General features: G+C 48.5%; 7 protein-coding genes across 7 annotated transcripts; 2 read left to right on the top strand and 5 right to left on the bottom strand.

Moving 5' to 3' along the window:
- Window positions 1-194: 194 nt before the first annotated feature.
- Window positions 195-2,588, bottom strand: N7533_013146 (uncharacterized protein; the record flags this gene model as incomplete). The annotated part of the gene is made up of 1 exon (XM_057109796.1): window positions 195-2,588. The coding sequence occupies one exon, from the start codon at window positions 2,586-2,588 to the stop codon at window positions 195-197; it is 2,394 nt and encodes a 797-aa protein (XP_056953381.1).
- A 179-nt stretch (window positions 2,589-2,767) lies between these two features.
- N7533_013145 (uncharacterized protein) lies at window positions 2,768-3,694 on the bottom strand (the record flags this gene model as incomplete). The annotated part of the gene is made up of 1 exon (XM_057109795.1): window positions 2,768-3,694. One exon carries the CDS (start codon window positions 3,692-3,694, stop codon window positions 2,768-2,770), a length of 927 nt encoding a protein of 308 aa, XP_056953380.1.
- A 19-nt stretch (window positions 3,695-3,713) lies between these two features.
- On the bottom strand, window positions 3,714-4,016 carry N7533_013144 (uncharacterized protein; the record flags this gene model as incomplete). Its single annotated transcript, XM_057109794.1, has 1 exon — window positions 3,714-4,016. The coding sequence occupies one exon, from the start codon at window positions 4,014-4,016 to the stop codon at window positions 3,714-3,716; it is 303 nt and encodes a 100-aa protein (XP_056953379.1).
- Window positions 4,017-4,260: 244 nt separating this feature from the next.
- Window positions 4,261-7,262, top strand: N7533_013143 (S8/S53 family peptidase; the record flags this gene model as incomplete). The annotated part of the gene is made up of 3 exons (XM_057109793.1): window positions 4,261-6,209; window positions 6,274-6,592; window positions 6,642-7,262. The coding sequence occupies 3 exons, from the start codon at window positions 4,261-4,263 to the stop codon at window positions 7,260-7,262; spliced, it is 2,889 nt and encodes a 962-aa protein (XP_056953378.1).
- On the bottom strand, window positions 7,263-8,211 carry N7533_013142 (uncharacterized protein; the record flags this gene model as incomplete). The annotated part of the gene is made up of 2 exons (XM_057109792.1): window positions 7,263-7,863; window positions 7,970-8,211. 2 exons carry the CDS (start codon window positions 8,209-8,211, stop codon window positions 7,263-7,265), a joined length of 843 nt encoding a protein of 280 aa, XP_056953377.1.
- A 1,490-nt stretch (window positions 8,212-9,701) lies between these two features.
- Window positions 9,702-10,870, top strand: N7533_013141 (uncharacterized protein; the record flags this gene model as incomplete). The annotated part of the gene is made up of 3 exons (XM_057109791.1): window positions 9,702-9,862; window positions 9,932-10,391; window positions 10,463-10,870. The coding sequence occupies 3 exons, from the start codon at window positions 9,702-9,704 to the stop codon at window positions 10,868-10,870; spliced, it is 1,029 nt and encodes a 342-aa protein (XP_056953376.1).
- Window positions 10,871-11,006: 136 nt separating this feature from the next.
- Window positions 11,007-12,441, bottom strand: N7533_013140 (TauD/TfdA family dioxygenase; the record flags this gene model as incomplete). Its single annotated transcript, XM_057109790.1, has 4 exons — window positions 11,007-11,390; window positions 11,463-11,671; window positions 11,747-11,960; window positions 12,034-12,441. The coding sequence occupies 4 exons, from the start codon at window positions 12,439-12,441 to the stop codon at window positions 11,007-11,009; spliced, it is 1,215 nt and encodes a 404-aa protein (XP_056953375.1).
- Between the last annotated feature and the right edge of the window lie 114 nt (window positions 12,442-12,555).

Genomic DNA, 12,555 nt, shown 5'->3' with positions numbered 1-12,555 from the left:
GGCGGTCGTGGATTTAGGAGGAGGAGGAGGGGGATCCCCCGAATTCAACGGCTTCAGTAACTCGAAGCTACAAAGTAATTCATCCGATACGCACATAATTCCACCCCAGTTATCAAACTCGCCGCAATACTGCAAGTAGTCAGCTACAGATGCCACAGGCAAGCCTATTCCAATTACATGGAAAAGTCGCAATATCAGAGCGGGGGACTAGGACTTACATTCGGAGCCGAGAAAATTGTCACCAAAAGACGATCCTGGTAAAACTCATACCCATCCTCAACAACCTGGTGAGCCCGACAGATAAGATCAATATCATGGCGCTGCAAAAAATTGGTAATAACCTTCTTGCCAAAGAGATAGCTCACGCCCCGATCATTTTCCCCCCAGTCCTCTTCCGTATCCTCAGGATCACTCCAGAGCAGGTCGGTCAGTAGGCCCGAATCCGGGACATCACAGGGCCGAGTGATCTGGCGAATTTGCCCCATATCGACCAAGTCAGGCGATAGACCACCGTGCACGCAGAAAATCTTACTAGCGATTAGAGCAGCGATAGGCATGCAATTAAAGACTTCGACGAATTTCTTCCAGGTCTTGACGTTTGTTCTGCGCTTGCATTCATCGTAGAAGCCGTAGATTCGGGTTATGCCTGCGCATTCGTGGTTACCGCGTAGCAGGAAGAAATTCTCCGGATAGCGCAGTTTATAACAGAGTAAGAGGAGGATGGTTTCGAGGTTATTTTTCCCGCGGTCCACGTAGTCGCCGAGGAAGAGGTAGTTGGTTGCGGGTGGGAAGCCACAGAGTTGGAATAGGCGGATTAGGTCGGCGAATTGGCCATGGATATCACCGACGACCTTCACGGGTGCTTTGAGGTCTAAGAGCGTGGGTTGCGAAAGAAATAACTCCCGAGAGGCAGTACATATCATTTCAATCTCGCTGCTGTTAATGCAGGGGCTTTTCTTTGCTGTGGTGCTGGCGAGGCTAAATAGGCGTTTACGGCCCTTTTTAGTCGAGGTATCGATAAGACTGAGAAGTCGTGAGATCATGTCATCCAGAACGGAGTCATCGATGGCATTCCCTTTGGGGACGTTCGAGGGTGATCTGTGAACTTGTCCCACTGATGTGCTGTCGGCCAGAATAGACCCGAGTTCCTGGGCTGGACCAGGGGTGGCTTCGGGTAGGGGTTTAGTAGCGGGAGCATCAGAGACGCCACTAACCTCCCCGGAAAGCTGCATAGAAGTAATATCCTTATGGCCTGCTTTGGAAGAATCACCATGTAGTGGCGATGGTGGTGGACTTATTTTGTCAATTTCCGATGCGTCTGCCACGGGGACATGTAGTGGCGACGGTGATTGACTAATGCTGTCACTTTCTGATACGTCCGGAATGGACAGGAGTGAGCTGGGTGACCCAGGCCGATCCTCCCCTTGTGTAAATTCTGATTTTTCAGATCTCAGAGGCTTCTTGCTACTTGATTCGAGGTCGCCGAGATTTCCATCGCTCTGTTGATGGGCTCTTAATGCAGAGTTAGCGTCCGATAGCCTATCAGTCTCGGATTTTGCCGAGTCCCGCCGGGTTTCCTCTGCAGTTTGTACTGGCCACGATGGAGGCGTTTTCTGCACCGGTAGCGTGGGATAGAATAACTGCTCTGTAGTGTCAAATGGTGTCTTCTCTGGTGGTGTCTCAGATGGCTGAAGAGCTTCATATCCTGGGGCTGGCATATCCACTGGCTGTGGTGCCGGCATCGGATGGGGCTGTTGAGGTGTCTCATTTATCGGAACGACTGCTTTGTTTGCTTGGATGTCATGTATACTATGCATATGACCTTTAGCCGTATCATTTGTGTTGGACTCTTCCTGAGATCGATCCATGGATAGCGGATGAGGATGAGGTCGTTTGCTAGAAAATTCTTCAAGCACTGGGTCATCGACAGCCGCATATTTTTCCATACTAGTTGTCACAAATCCCCATTCAAATTGCCTTGCGCTTTCTTGTGAGTTATTGCTTCCAGTTGGAGGACCAAGAATGAAATTGTCCCATTCCTCAATTGGACTTGAGCTAGCGAGATTGGGTAACGACGCCATGTTGGCAAGGCCAACTGGACGCTCCGAAGCCAAACTGCTGTATCCATCACTCGAAGTGTTGTCTTGTTCAACACCGCGACCCTCATTGACTGTATCGCTGCCCCTATCTTCAAATTTAAGGAGTGTAAATCTATCCGGATCGTTGTCTATGGTGCTCCTGTTACGGGGTTTCGATGCTTGTGAGGTAGCGCTGCCGCCATCCGACTCTTCCGACCCTTCATCCTGGTAAGGCGGTAGTGACTTTAGAGCAAGAAACCTCAAATGGCCAACAATATGCTCCATTATCGTGCCCCCTTGCGGAGTGTCGGTTGAGCCACAGAATGGACATGACTCGAGAAGTGGGTCAACAGCTCGTGCATTCCTGTCAGCTAGCACCCGGAGCTGAACTTCACTGAAAGTCCCCCGATGAGCTTGTTGCATATGCTCTATGTAGAGATCTCGTGTGTGAAAAATCAGCAGTCCGTGGGATTTCGAGTTGCAGCGCCAGCGCAATGCATGGACCTCCATATGTTTCAGCCACTGTTCATTGTGACTGTATAGCTGATTTGGAGTGTCACATTCGTCAAAGAGGCAAACATATGCATCCAAGTCATTCCGGACATGCGCTCTAGGAATTTGTAGTCAGAATCACTACAGATCAAACGAGGAAGAAAAGACCCTGTAGGGCATGACATGGCTGGCGAGACTTACTTCCACTTTGCTTCATTCTGCATCTCCCGTGCCGGAATAGCATAGAAGCAGAATGGGCATGTTATTTCTCCAGTCGCTTCGACGCATGAATCCCAGTATTTATGTAAGTCTTGCTTCAAATCCGCTTTAGCCTTGTTTTTCAAGTCATCAATGGCGGTAGGTGATTGTTGGACGTCGAATTTGTCGGACAAATACTGGAGGTGGATTCTGTACTCTTCCTCTCGCGCTTTTCGCATTTTTTTGTATCTCTGTCTCACTCGCCCAAGAGGTGCCGCCGGGAATGGTAGTTCTTCGTGGCTGCTCAGTGCTATTGTCTTCGCCGCGGAAACTGCGGAAGAGGCAGATGCCCTTCTAAATTTTTCGACCGCTAACGTGGTTGCGCTGAATCCAGTCTGTGATCTCTCGGTCTGTAATTTCCTCGTATCGGATTTCTCCGTCTGTGGTTTCTCAGTCTGTGATTTCTCTGTCTGTTGAGCTGGATTCATCGGCGCGGTGGGCGGCGTTATCGCTTTCGGTAGAGTGGTTGCTGGTGTGATTTTCAACGCACCATGGTTGAAGCGAGATGCCTTATATGAGATTCGTTTTCGGCGGAGTATCATAGCGGTGACCATTCGCCCCATGAGTTTCGTGTCCATGTTGCAGAACTTATCGCGGATGTAATTTGCAAACACAACCTCCAGGCACGCTTCCACATCGTTGCCCTCCTCATCCTGAATTGGAGACGCCATGGACACTTTGGCATTTTGCGTCTCGCTGCTTGCTCTTCGAATCGTGTTCGACAGCCTATGAAGGAGCGCTATTTGATCGGCAACGGCGCGCCTCAGGCGGGGTATCGCTTTTCTTTCTGGTTCGGGAGCGGTCTCTGGTGCTGCGGTTCTGGTGATTGACTCCAGAGAGTCCAACCCTATCAAATAGCTCAGCATGTTTCATTCGTTCGTAATATCAGCACCATAAATATCCATAGAACTGACAGGCTTCGACTTGATCTTCCAGTGCTTCCAGGAGCCCGGTAATCACATCATGCACCTCCTGTGCTTCCCTGAGACGGTGATCCAGCGAAGCGCGCCCTCCAACAAAAACGCCAATACCAGCAGCCCAGAGAGAAAATCTTGCAAGTTGGTCCTCCACTAGGGCTGTCTCCTGGGATGAGATTAGCGCCGAGTGCTGCAAGCATTGCTGGAAACGATTGAGGCACTGGCCAGCTGCATCTGCAATAGACAGGGCATTATCAGGCTCTAGTGTCATATTGATGACTACGGCCTTTCAAAGAAAACAAAAAAAAGATCATGCATTTGATTGACCGAGGCCCAAATGATCGAATTTTTGAGAAGGCGACGATGCGAGATAATGCAAGACTGGAACAAGAGGGGCAACACCGGCCCGACCCACGTAAGCGGGGGGTGTCCATAGAGCTTAGACCAGGCGTAATCACACTCCTTCTTCAAATGTCCCCCACTCCTGCCAGTGATCCTGGGAAATCGGAGGGATCATGACCGTCAGTAAAAATGTGGGACTACTGCTGCAGGCGTCGGAGATGTTTCGTGAAATCGCCAAATATCTCCGCAAACATGGCGCGACCCGAGACTCCAAGCATTTCTACAGCAGCGTAATGGCCCATTGCCTAATGATCCACGACCACATCAGCCGCATCAAAGAATTCATCGGAGATGATAACACCCTGGTCACGGGGATATTGCTTCGGCTTGAGGCCACTGTCTCCGTGAAAATCTTGGAAACACGACTGGAGGCCCCGACCACTGGTTTCCCCCGACTTGCGATTCTAAGCGACAGATGGAGCCGGACTCAGCGCGAGGGTAATTTGATGGACTTGAAGCGCATAACACAATTGGTTGGGCTTGCAGGGGATCTTGGGCAACAGGAGGAGCTGATTGAGTTCTTCGAAAACTGGGAAGATGACATTAAGAGCCAATACCCCGACGACCCCAGTCTGTGGACCCGAGAAGATATGCCCAGCAGAGTGAAAACCAGAGGAGATCCTTCATACGTGGTTCTGAATGCTTCCCAGTCTCTATTTCAAGCCCTGGTGGAGTCGAAGGACTGTACATGCCAGCCTATGCATGACTTTAATGTTCGACTTTGTCTGGGCACCTTTCGAAGTTCACGGAAAATCGAAAAGGAGCGAGATCACGACTGCGGATTCGACATATTTCTATCAAATATGCAAGAGCAATGGCATGAGGCAGATGTTTGTTTTGCTAAGAGTGCCGGAATTAGATTTGGTCAAACCGAAAAAGCCGCACATGGCTCGAAGATCCCTGCCATGAAGATCAAGAATCTATGTGAGCCCATCAAAAAGAGGCAGCCGTTTGATCGCCTGAAATTAAGAGTCGGGGAGGATGGACGACTGTGGAAATTGCGATCTGAAAAGTGTTCCTTTGCAGTGGATGAGGCCAAGGAACCGGTATCATTGCAAACTTTTATTCAAGATCAGCATAGGTCTCTGACCGACAAGACAAAACGTATCCTGGCCGTGATGCTCGGGTATGCTGTTTTGTACCTTCACGAGACTCCCTGGCTCACACCATCTTGGAGTCCTTCGAACATTTTGTTCTTCCATACGACCTCGTCCGCGATTCCTCTCAAGCCGTTCCTCCAAACTGAGCTAGCAATGAATGTCAAAGTTCCCTCTCGAAGCAATCCTGTCTCGGATCCACATAACTTTGATCCAGATAATTTTGACCCAGACGATTTTGATCCCGATGATCTCGATACCAACGACTTAGACCCGGACGACATTATGATCCACCAGTGCCCACATCTGGTGACACTGGGGATTGTATTAATGGAGTTATATCTCACAATGCCGTTCGAGCAATTAGCCGAGAAGTACGGTGTGCTCCTGAACGATCGAACGAGGTCTATAGATGCGGAGTTGGTTTTTGAACAATGCAAAAACGAGATCCCGGAGAATTCCCAATTTCACTACGCCGTCAAAAAATGCCTGGACCCTAAGGTGTGGGAGGATAGCAATGGCACCCGGTTGAGTGATCACACATTGAAGTCCACAATATATCACGAGATTGTTGGCCCCTTGGAAGATGAGTTAAACCAGGCATTCAGTCACATTCCCCTTGATCAATTGGATTCTATTGCGCAGAGTCTAGATCTTGCTAGTTGGGGCCAAGCCATCCAAAATCACCCAGCCCCTACCCATTCTTCTGAAATCTCCGTCCAAATACCATTTACGCAATCAAATAGACCATTGTCAAGCCACGATCATCTTATGGATCAATATCAGCAACAGCGGAGCGCTTCGCCATCTCTCCAAGGTTTTGTCGCATCGCCGACTATGCCGCATGTTCACCCTATTTCCTCTATGATGGCTGCGCCCCAACCAGGGAGTTTGATTCCATTTCAATATGCAAGCATGGCTTTTTTTGACGATGAAACAATCTCGGAAGGGCACTCGGCGGAAGCGTGAGTCCTCCCAATTAACCTTTACCGGCTGAATGCCTAGCTAAATTTTGGGATGCTGAACCAGATGTACCAATTACCGGAACTGGCGTCAAAGGTTCAAGGATGTCTACGAAAAGTACATAAAACGACCACCCCAAACACCAGTTAAAATTGCTATTTTCGATACTGGAGTCGATCAGACACACCCAGATGTGGATGCATGCATTGAGCAAATTAAAGGTCGATTCAATTGGACCAATGAGAAATTTCCTCAGCTGGTCGACGATTACAATGGACATGGAACTTTTACCACGAGCTTGCTACTGGAATATTGCCCCGATGCAGAAATTTATATTGCGAAGATATCCGACGGGAAGCCGGTTGGCCCTGGTATCATTGCCAAGGTAATATCGGTCCGTTCTCTTACTAATGGCATTTCACTGACCATCACAGGCCCTCGACTATGCGGTAAATGAATGGAAGGTTGACATCGTTTCTATGTCTTTTGGGTTTCGATCCCGGGATGTCGATGGCTATGAAGAGTTGGAGCGTGCCATTCATAACGCATACTCAGCCCACATCCTTCTCTTTGCCGCGGCTTCAAACAGCGGGGCCAACCTGGATAGGGCCTACCCGGCACGCGATGAGAATGTGATCTGTATCAATTCAACCGACGCGAACGGGAATCGATCATCTTTCAGCCCTACTGCCCTTGCGGATGCACTAAACCTGGCTACAGTTGGCGAGGCTGTGGAGTCAGCTTGGCCAATGCGATACTGTGATCCGCCATCCGGGCTCAAACATAAATCGGGGACATCGTATGCCACCCCTATCGCGGTCAGTATTGCGGGTTTTCTGCTGCAATATGCTCGTTTATACATTCCCGATAATGCGCACCTGTTGCAACGGCAGTCAAAAATGAAAGCCGTTCTTCGCAAGATCGCTGAGAAAAGCCTGGAGTCTCGGGCTCGCGATGATTACCATTTTATTGCCTTGAGTCTGTATTCAGATAACATTTTCGGCAAGGATCAGGACTTTATTAACTACACATTGCGTGATATACTTCGACAATAGTTATTGAAGACTTTCTGCACCGCCGGATCGCGGCACACCCACCGTTATCAGCTCGTCCCCTTCTTCCAGTTGCATTTTTGTCCAACCCCCATCACCATCTTGAACAACCAACTCTTCCTCCTCAAGAATGAGATTTGCCTTAGGCTCTTCCTCCATATCGGGCTCATTTCCCAGCATAGCACCCTTCTTATAATCCTCCGCCTCCCGGGCCTCATTCGTCTTCCTCGACACCTTGACTTTCTTCACGCGGAACGCGAGGACAAAATCCCCACCATCCTCCCAGTGGACACCAGCCTTCCTCGAATGGGTGGCTCCAATCTTGGGTCCCCCAGATATAGGAACTGCGCCACCGCTCCAAACAGTCCCATCCACCGTGGCTTCGATATTGCCGCTGATCCCCCGCCCTGTCTGCGACCGGCCCGTCTTTGCCCCGTGGACAATCTTCAATCCAACGATGAGATACAGCGGCTTTCTATAGCGAGAACGCTCCAACCACCTTTGTACCACGGGTGATGCATCGATACATTTTTCCTGGACGTAGGCGGGACGAGGCACAAATTGTGTAGTGGTGATGGTCTCGAAGCGGAAGGTCTCCTCGTCACTACATTAAATCAGGACTTTCTCTTCCACCATGTATATAGGGTGCGGGCAGTGTGCATTAAAAAAAGAATAATTGCATAGTCCACCGCGGTGTACATAATACGAACCTTTTTTCTAACCCTCCCTCGATATCAATCCCAAACCCAAGGACCGAGAGAAACTGAGTGAGGATTCCAAACTTCCCCGCCCGCATGCGCTCGCGCGAGAAAGTGGCATCATGCTTATCAGATGAAAATATCTCCGACTCAGTCGGTAAGGCTGCAGTAAAGAGGGGCTGTTCGGGTTTCTGCAGCGAAGTAATCAGATTGCCCAGTTGGATGGGCCCGGTGGGGGAGGCGGGTAGTCCCATGTGGGAGCGAAGAAAAAATCCGGGGTTTGACTAGCCATTCCTGCAACTGGATTGGATTGAATTGAATTGAATTGAAGGTTTTTTTTTTTGGTCCGAAAGGAGGGGTTCAAGTTTAGAATGACTAAATCTGACCTCCGAATATGTAGGCACAAATGGGACCTTGTGATTGGGGCGCAGCACATGCGTATCTTCGGAGAAATGGACAAGGTGGAATTGACACGTCACTCGATGCTCCTGCGTACCAACAGTACCAACAGGAAATCTGCACATCATCCGCAACTACGGAGTAGTAGAATTGCGTTTCTAGCCCAAGGCGTAATTTACGTTTGCATGGCCATCTATTTGGCCAATCCTAGTTGTTACCCAAAATAGCACCCAAGTGCGGGTCTCGAAGGACTCCCCCTAACTTAGCGAGTAGTGGAGAGCAACCAACGTATATTGCCGGCTAGAACTAGTTATATATAAGGGATATCTGTACTAAGATACTGTCGATCTAGTAGAGGAAGCTCTCGTGAGGTATAGCATACAATAGTAGCTATTATAGTAGGGCTAGGTCCTGCCGAGAGACTATCTGTATAGTCTGAGAGAACCGATACACATGTTAGTAAACAAATATACAGGAAATAACGATTACACTTGCACTGGAAGCTCAAGACTGGCCTAATGAAGCTACTACATCATATATATTGGTCTTTCGGCTATAATCATTCATCTGCGTGGGTCGGAACTTGAGCTACTACAAGCACACTCGAAGAAAATACAGAAGATTATCAAGTAGTAGTAGAAAGTTGCTCCTGGCAAACGTGGTACATATTCTACCTCATAATCGACTCATTAATTTTCTGAATACGATGGCCTCAACTGACAAACAGGACACACAGCAGCGATAGGCTTCAAGACGTCGGCCAAATTCACACCCCATTGAGCGAGCACAGTCAAAATATACCCGCATGATGTCTAAAGTGTACCATGTTACTGATTCATAGGCTGCTGATACTATATATACCGTTTCTCCCCTTTCTAATGACCCGGCCTCTCACCGTGATATACTAACGAGCCGCACGATGTCACAGCTGCCAGTGTTCTCGCACAAACACACCGAACGTGGCAGTTTCCGCGTGCCAAGCGTGGATCGTCGACTAAATATGTGGGCTCGACAAGTTAATTGGGTGTTTATGCGATCCTGCTCTTGGCGGGGGCCGTATTTATTCTTGTCTACTTGGCGGGGGCCGTATTTACTATGGACCACTCAGCAGGGGCCGTTTTGCTTATAGTGCAGGCTTCGGGCTTTGTTGTGGGGAATACAGGGCCTTGGTCGGTCCCCGTCTTCCCCGTCTTTAACATCTTTCGCGTGCTTGTCGTGGCCTTTCTTTGAAGCGTTCTGTACTAGTACTCAGTCGCTTTGTGATTCTTTTCGCCTACGCATGCAAATATTGTTTTAATAATCAAATCCACTCTAATCATCCCGGCCAGAGGGACGAACCTTCGCCATGGATATTTATCACCTTTGCATGGCAATCTTTGAACTCTTGACTGTTCTAGTCTTGATTGCCTTGTTTATTGGCCACATTGTGCTGAACAGGAGAAAAGGTGATGCTCTCAGGTCATTGCCTTTCAAGGCCGTTTTGGCCTCTCTGCTATCATTTTCTGGGTAAGTAGGTTGTACATTGCACTTAGAGAGAGAGCCAGCGATTGTACTGACACAACTCAACCCTTACAGATCTGGGTTCTGCCTTGGTGTTTACAATTGCATGATCCTCGGCGGTGTCAAGATGACGGCTAAATCCGACATCGCTGCGCTGATCGCCCAGGCCTTGATGCTGATAGCCGTCAACCTATTGTTCTACACTTTCTTTGAGATGATTCACGCCTACGGAGAGCAATCACTTGTCCAAATAAAAATGTGGCCTCGCGTGCGAATATTCCATTGGGTGGTGCTGGGCCTATTTACGGCACTGTCTATCGTGGATTGGTGCTGGGATCTTTACGCTACCATCAGCAGAATACAATTTATGCGACGAGATGGAGACCAAATCATACGTCAGGTGTTACATTCAACCCGGGCTTGGAATAATATTTTAACTGTAAGATGGATTATCTTCTGGGTCGCCTCATGGGAGATTCTGGGTGCATTTATCTTCATGGGGATCCAAGTTTCTACTCGAGCATCGCATATGAGGGTAAGTTGAAGAAGAAAGAATCCTAATCATTGGCTTTCGGAAGCTTCTGCTGATATGCAAACTATTTTTAGATGTCCACGTATTTCGCAGTGATCTCGGGATCCCTTTTCTTCGGCCTGAATGGCCTTTGGGCAGTTTGGAGTATCACCGCATATCTTCCAACTGTCATCCCACCAACCACGATAGCTATCACTGTCCGTGAGGGTGTCCAGTTTTTCTTCGCGACCGGTACTTACCTTGGAGTTGGCTTGTGTTTCTGGAGGTTCCCATCGCAGGTTGCCATTGAACAGGAAGACGACCCTTCTGTCACCCATACGAGGCTTCTGGGCTCAGTCGAGACAGATTCCCGCAAATTTCTCCCAGAGGCCGACTCTTCTAGACAAATTATGGAGGCCGATGCCTCGCAGCCTGTCCTTGAAGCCGATGGAAGTAATCCAATCTTGGAGGCCGATTCGACAGCTATGCATGAGAAGCCATGATTATACCTTGCAAAATGGAACTTTGAAGCTTTGAAATAAGAAATATGCAGGTACATAGCTTAAGCAGCAAGAAGCTGAGCATAAAATTACAAAGGGAATGCGCCAGGAGAAAAACTTGTTTTATAGGTACTTAATTTCAGGCCTTCACATACCCTGTATCATTCACCCCCTCATACTCCCGGAATGGCTTCGGAGCACTCGTACTCGTCATCGTACATTGCCAAAGCATCCTCTTCTTATCCTCTTCCTCCTTATACTTAGCCAACTGCCCAGTTATACTATGCATGACACCGCGATTATGAAATATGACCAAATCACCCTCTTCCCAGCGATGCGCGTAGATATTCTCCGCGGCATAGATTTTGCGCTGCATGCTGTAGATCTTATTTCGGACTTGTTCCACGTCGTTCATGATCGTGATTTCTCCGGTGGTGGGGTTTCGGGTGCTGAGTTTGTAGACGCAACAGCCGTGGACTTGAAGGAATGGTCTTTCTGGGTTAAGGGGATTTCTCCAGACCATCTGCAAGATCAGGAATGGCCGTGGTCAGCTCACTGTAATCTAGTTTTGTTCTTTGGAGGTGTGAGCACTTACAGGGTGTTCGGCCACTTTATCCCAACTCCATTCCGACAATTCCTCAACAGCCACTTCACGTCCCATGGTGGGAATAGTAAGGCCATCCTCAGAGGCTTTACACTGCCTGATATACTCATAGGCCTGAGGCGCATATGTAACGGTGGTGTTAAGAGCAAATTCCTGCTCATCGGGACTCAAAAGAGCGAAAGCCCGAGCGCCAGAGAAAACTAAATTATTCGAGAGAGATCAGCCCCGTGTTGGAAAATTTGACATAGATGAAGTGAGGGGCAATTTCCACTCACAGGCTGTTGCTCCAGCTCCAATTTGCTTCTCTTTTCCATCTGGGAACTTGATCTTTTGATCCGGAACGTTTGGAATGCGGATTGAGTGCAGGATCGTCACTTCGCCAGGCAGGCGCTCGTAGAATGGTGTGTCCATGTGCCATCTGTATGGGCGGGTGTATCCATCATCGAGCTCTTCTTTAGTGAGGGGAGACTCGTGGAATAAAGTATGGTCCTAAGTATCATATTTCGTTTAGTATTGTGAATTTCAATGTGATGACCTGCGAAGTAAAGACGAAAATACTAACCAAGTGAACGACCTCAATCTCCTTCAAACCCTCATAATCCTGAAACTTCCCTGACCCAATAATTCCCACTTGCGGAGCTTTAGGATGTCTCCCAGCTTTGTACGCCGAGAGGATATTCTTCGGGTCACTGACGGCTTTTTCGCCGGCGGAGTGAATGTCAGATGCACTTTTGTCGAAGATCTTTGCGAGTTTGGGGAGAACGGTGGCGTCGATCCCTTTTTGTTTCCGGATGACGATCACCTGATTCTCGAAGAGGGCTTGTTGGAGAGTCTTTTTGTCTGTTTCTGTCAAGTTTTCGGGTTCCAAGATGGGCATTCCTGTGGGGAGTTGGATTTGGGCGCCGATTGCTGAGCTTTGTCTGATTTCATCGGGCAGGGTTTCGAATTTTAGGCCGGTGGGTTCTGGCATTTTGGATATTGTGATATGTGAAAGAGAAATTATAGAGATAATCCAATGTTTCTTCTGTGGAAATTGCTTCTCTTTTACTATGTTATTGTTATTGCATTCTTATAGATCGATGCT

This window comes from Penicillium manginii, assembly GCF_028828005.1.
Source record: "Penicillium manginii strain IBT 31320 chromosome Unknown utg000010l:1.0-1143873.0:1.0-1144522.0, whole genome shotgun sequence".
Lineage (NCBI taxonomy): Eukaryota > Fungi > Ascomycota > Eurotiomycetes > Eurotiales > Aspergillaceae > Penicillium > Penicillium manginii.
The sequence above is the reverse complement of the archived record's forward strand: the minus strand, read 5'-3'. Positions and strand labels throughout refer to the sequence as shown.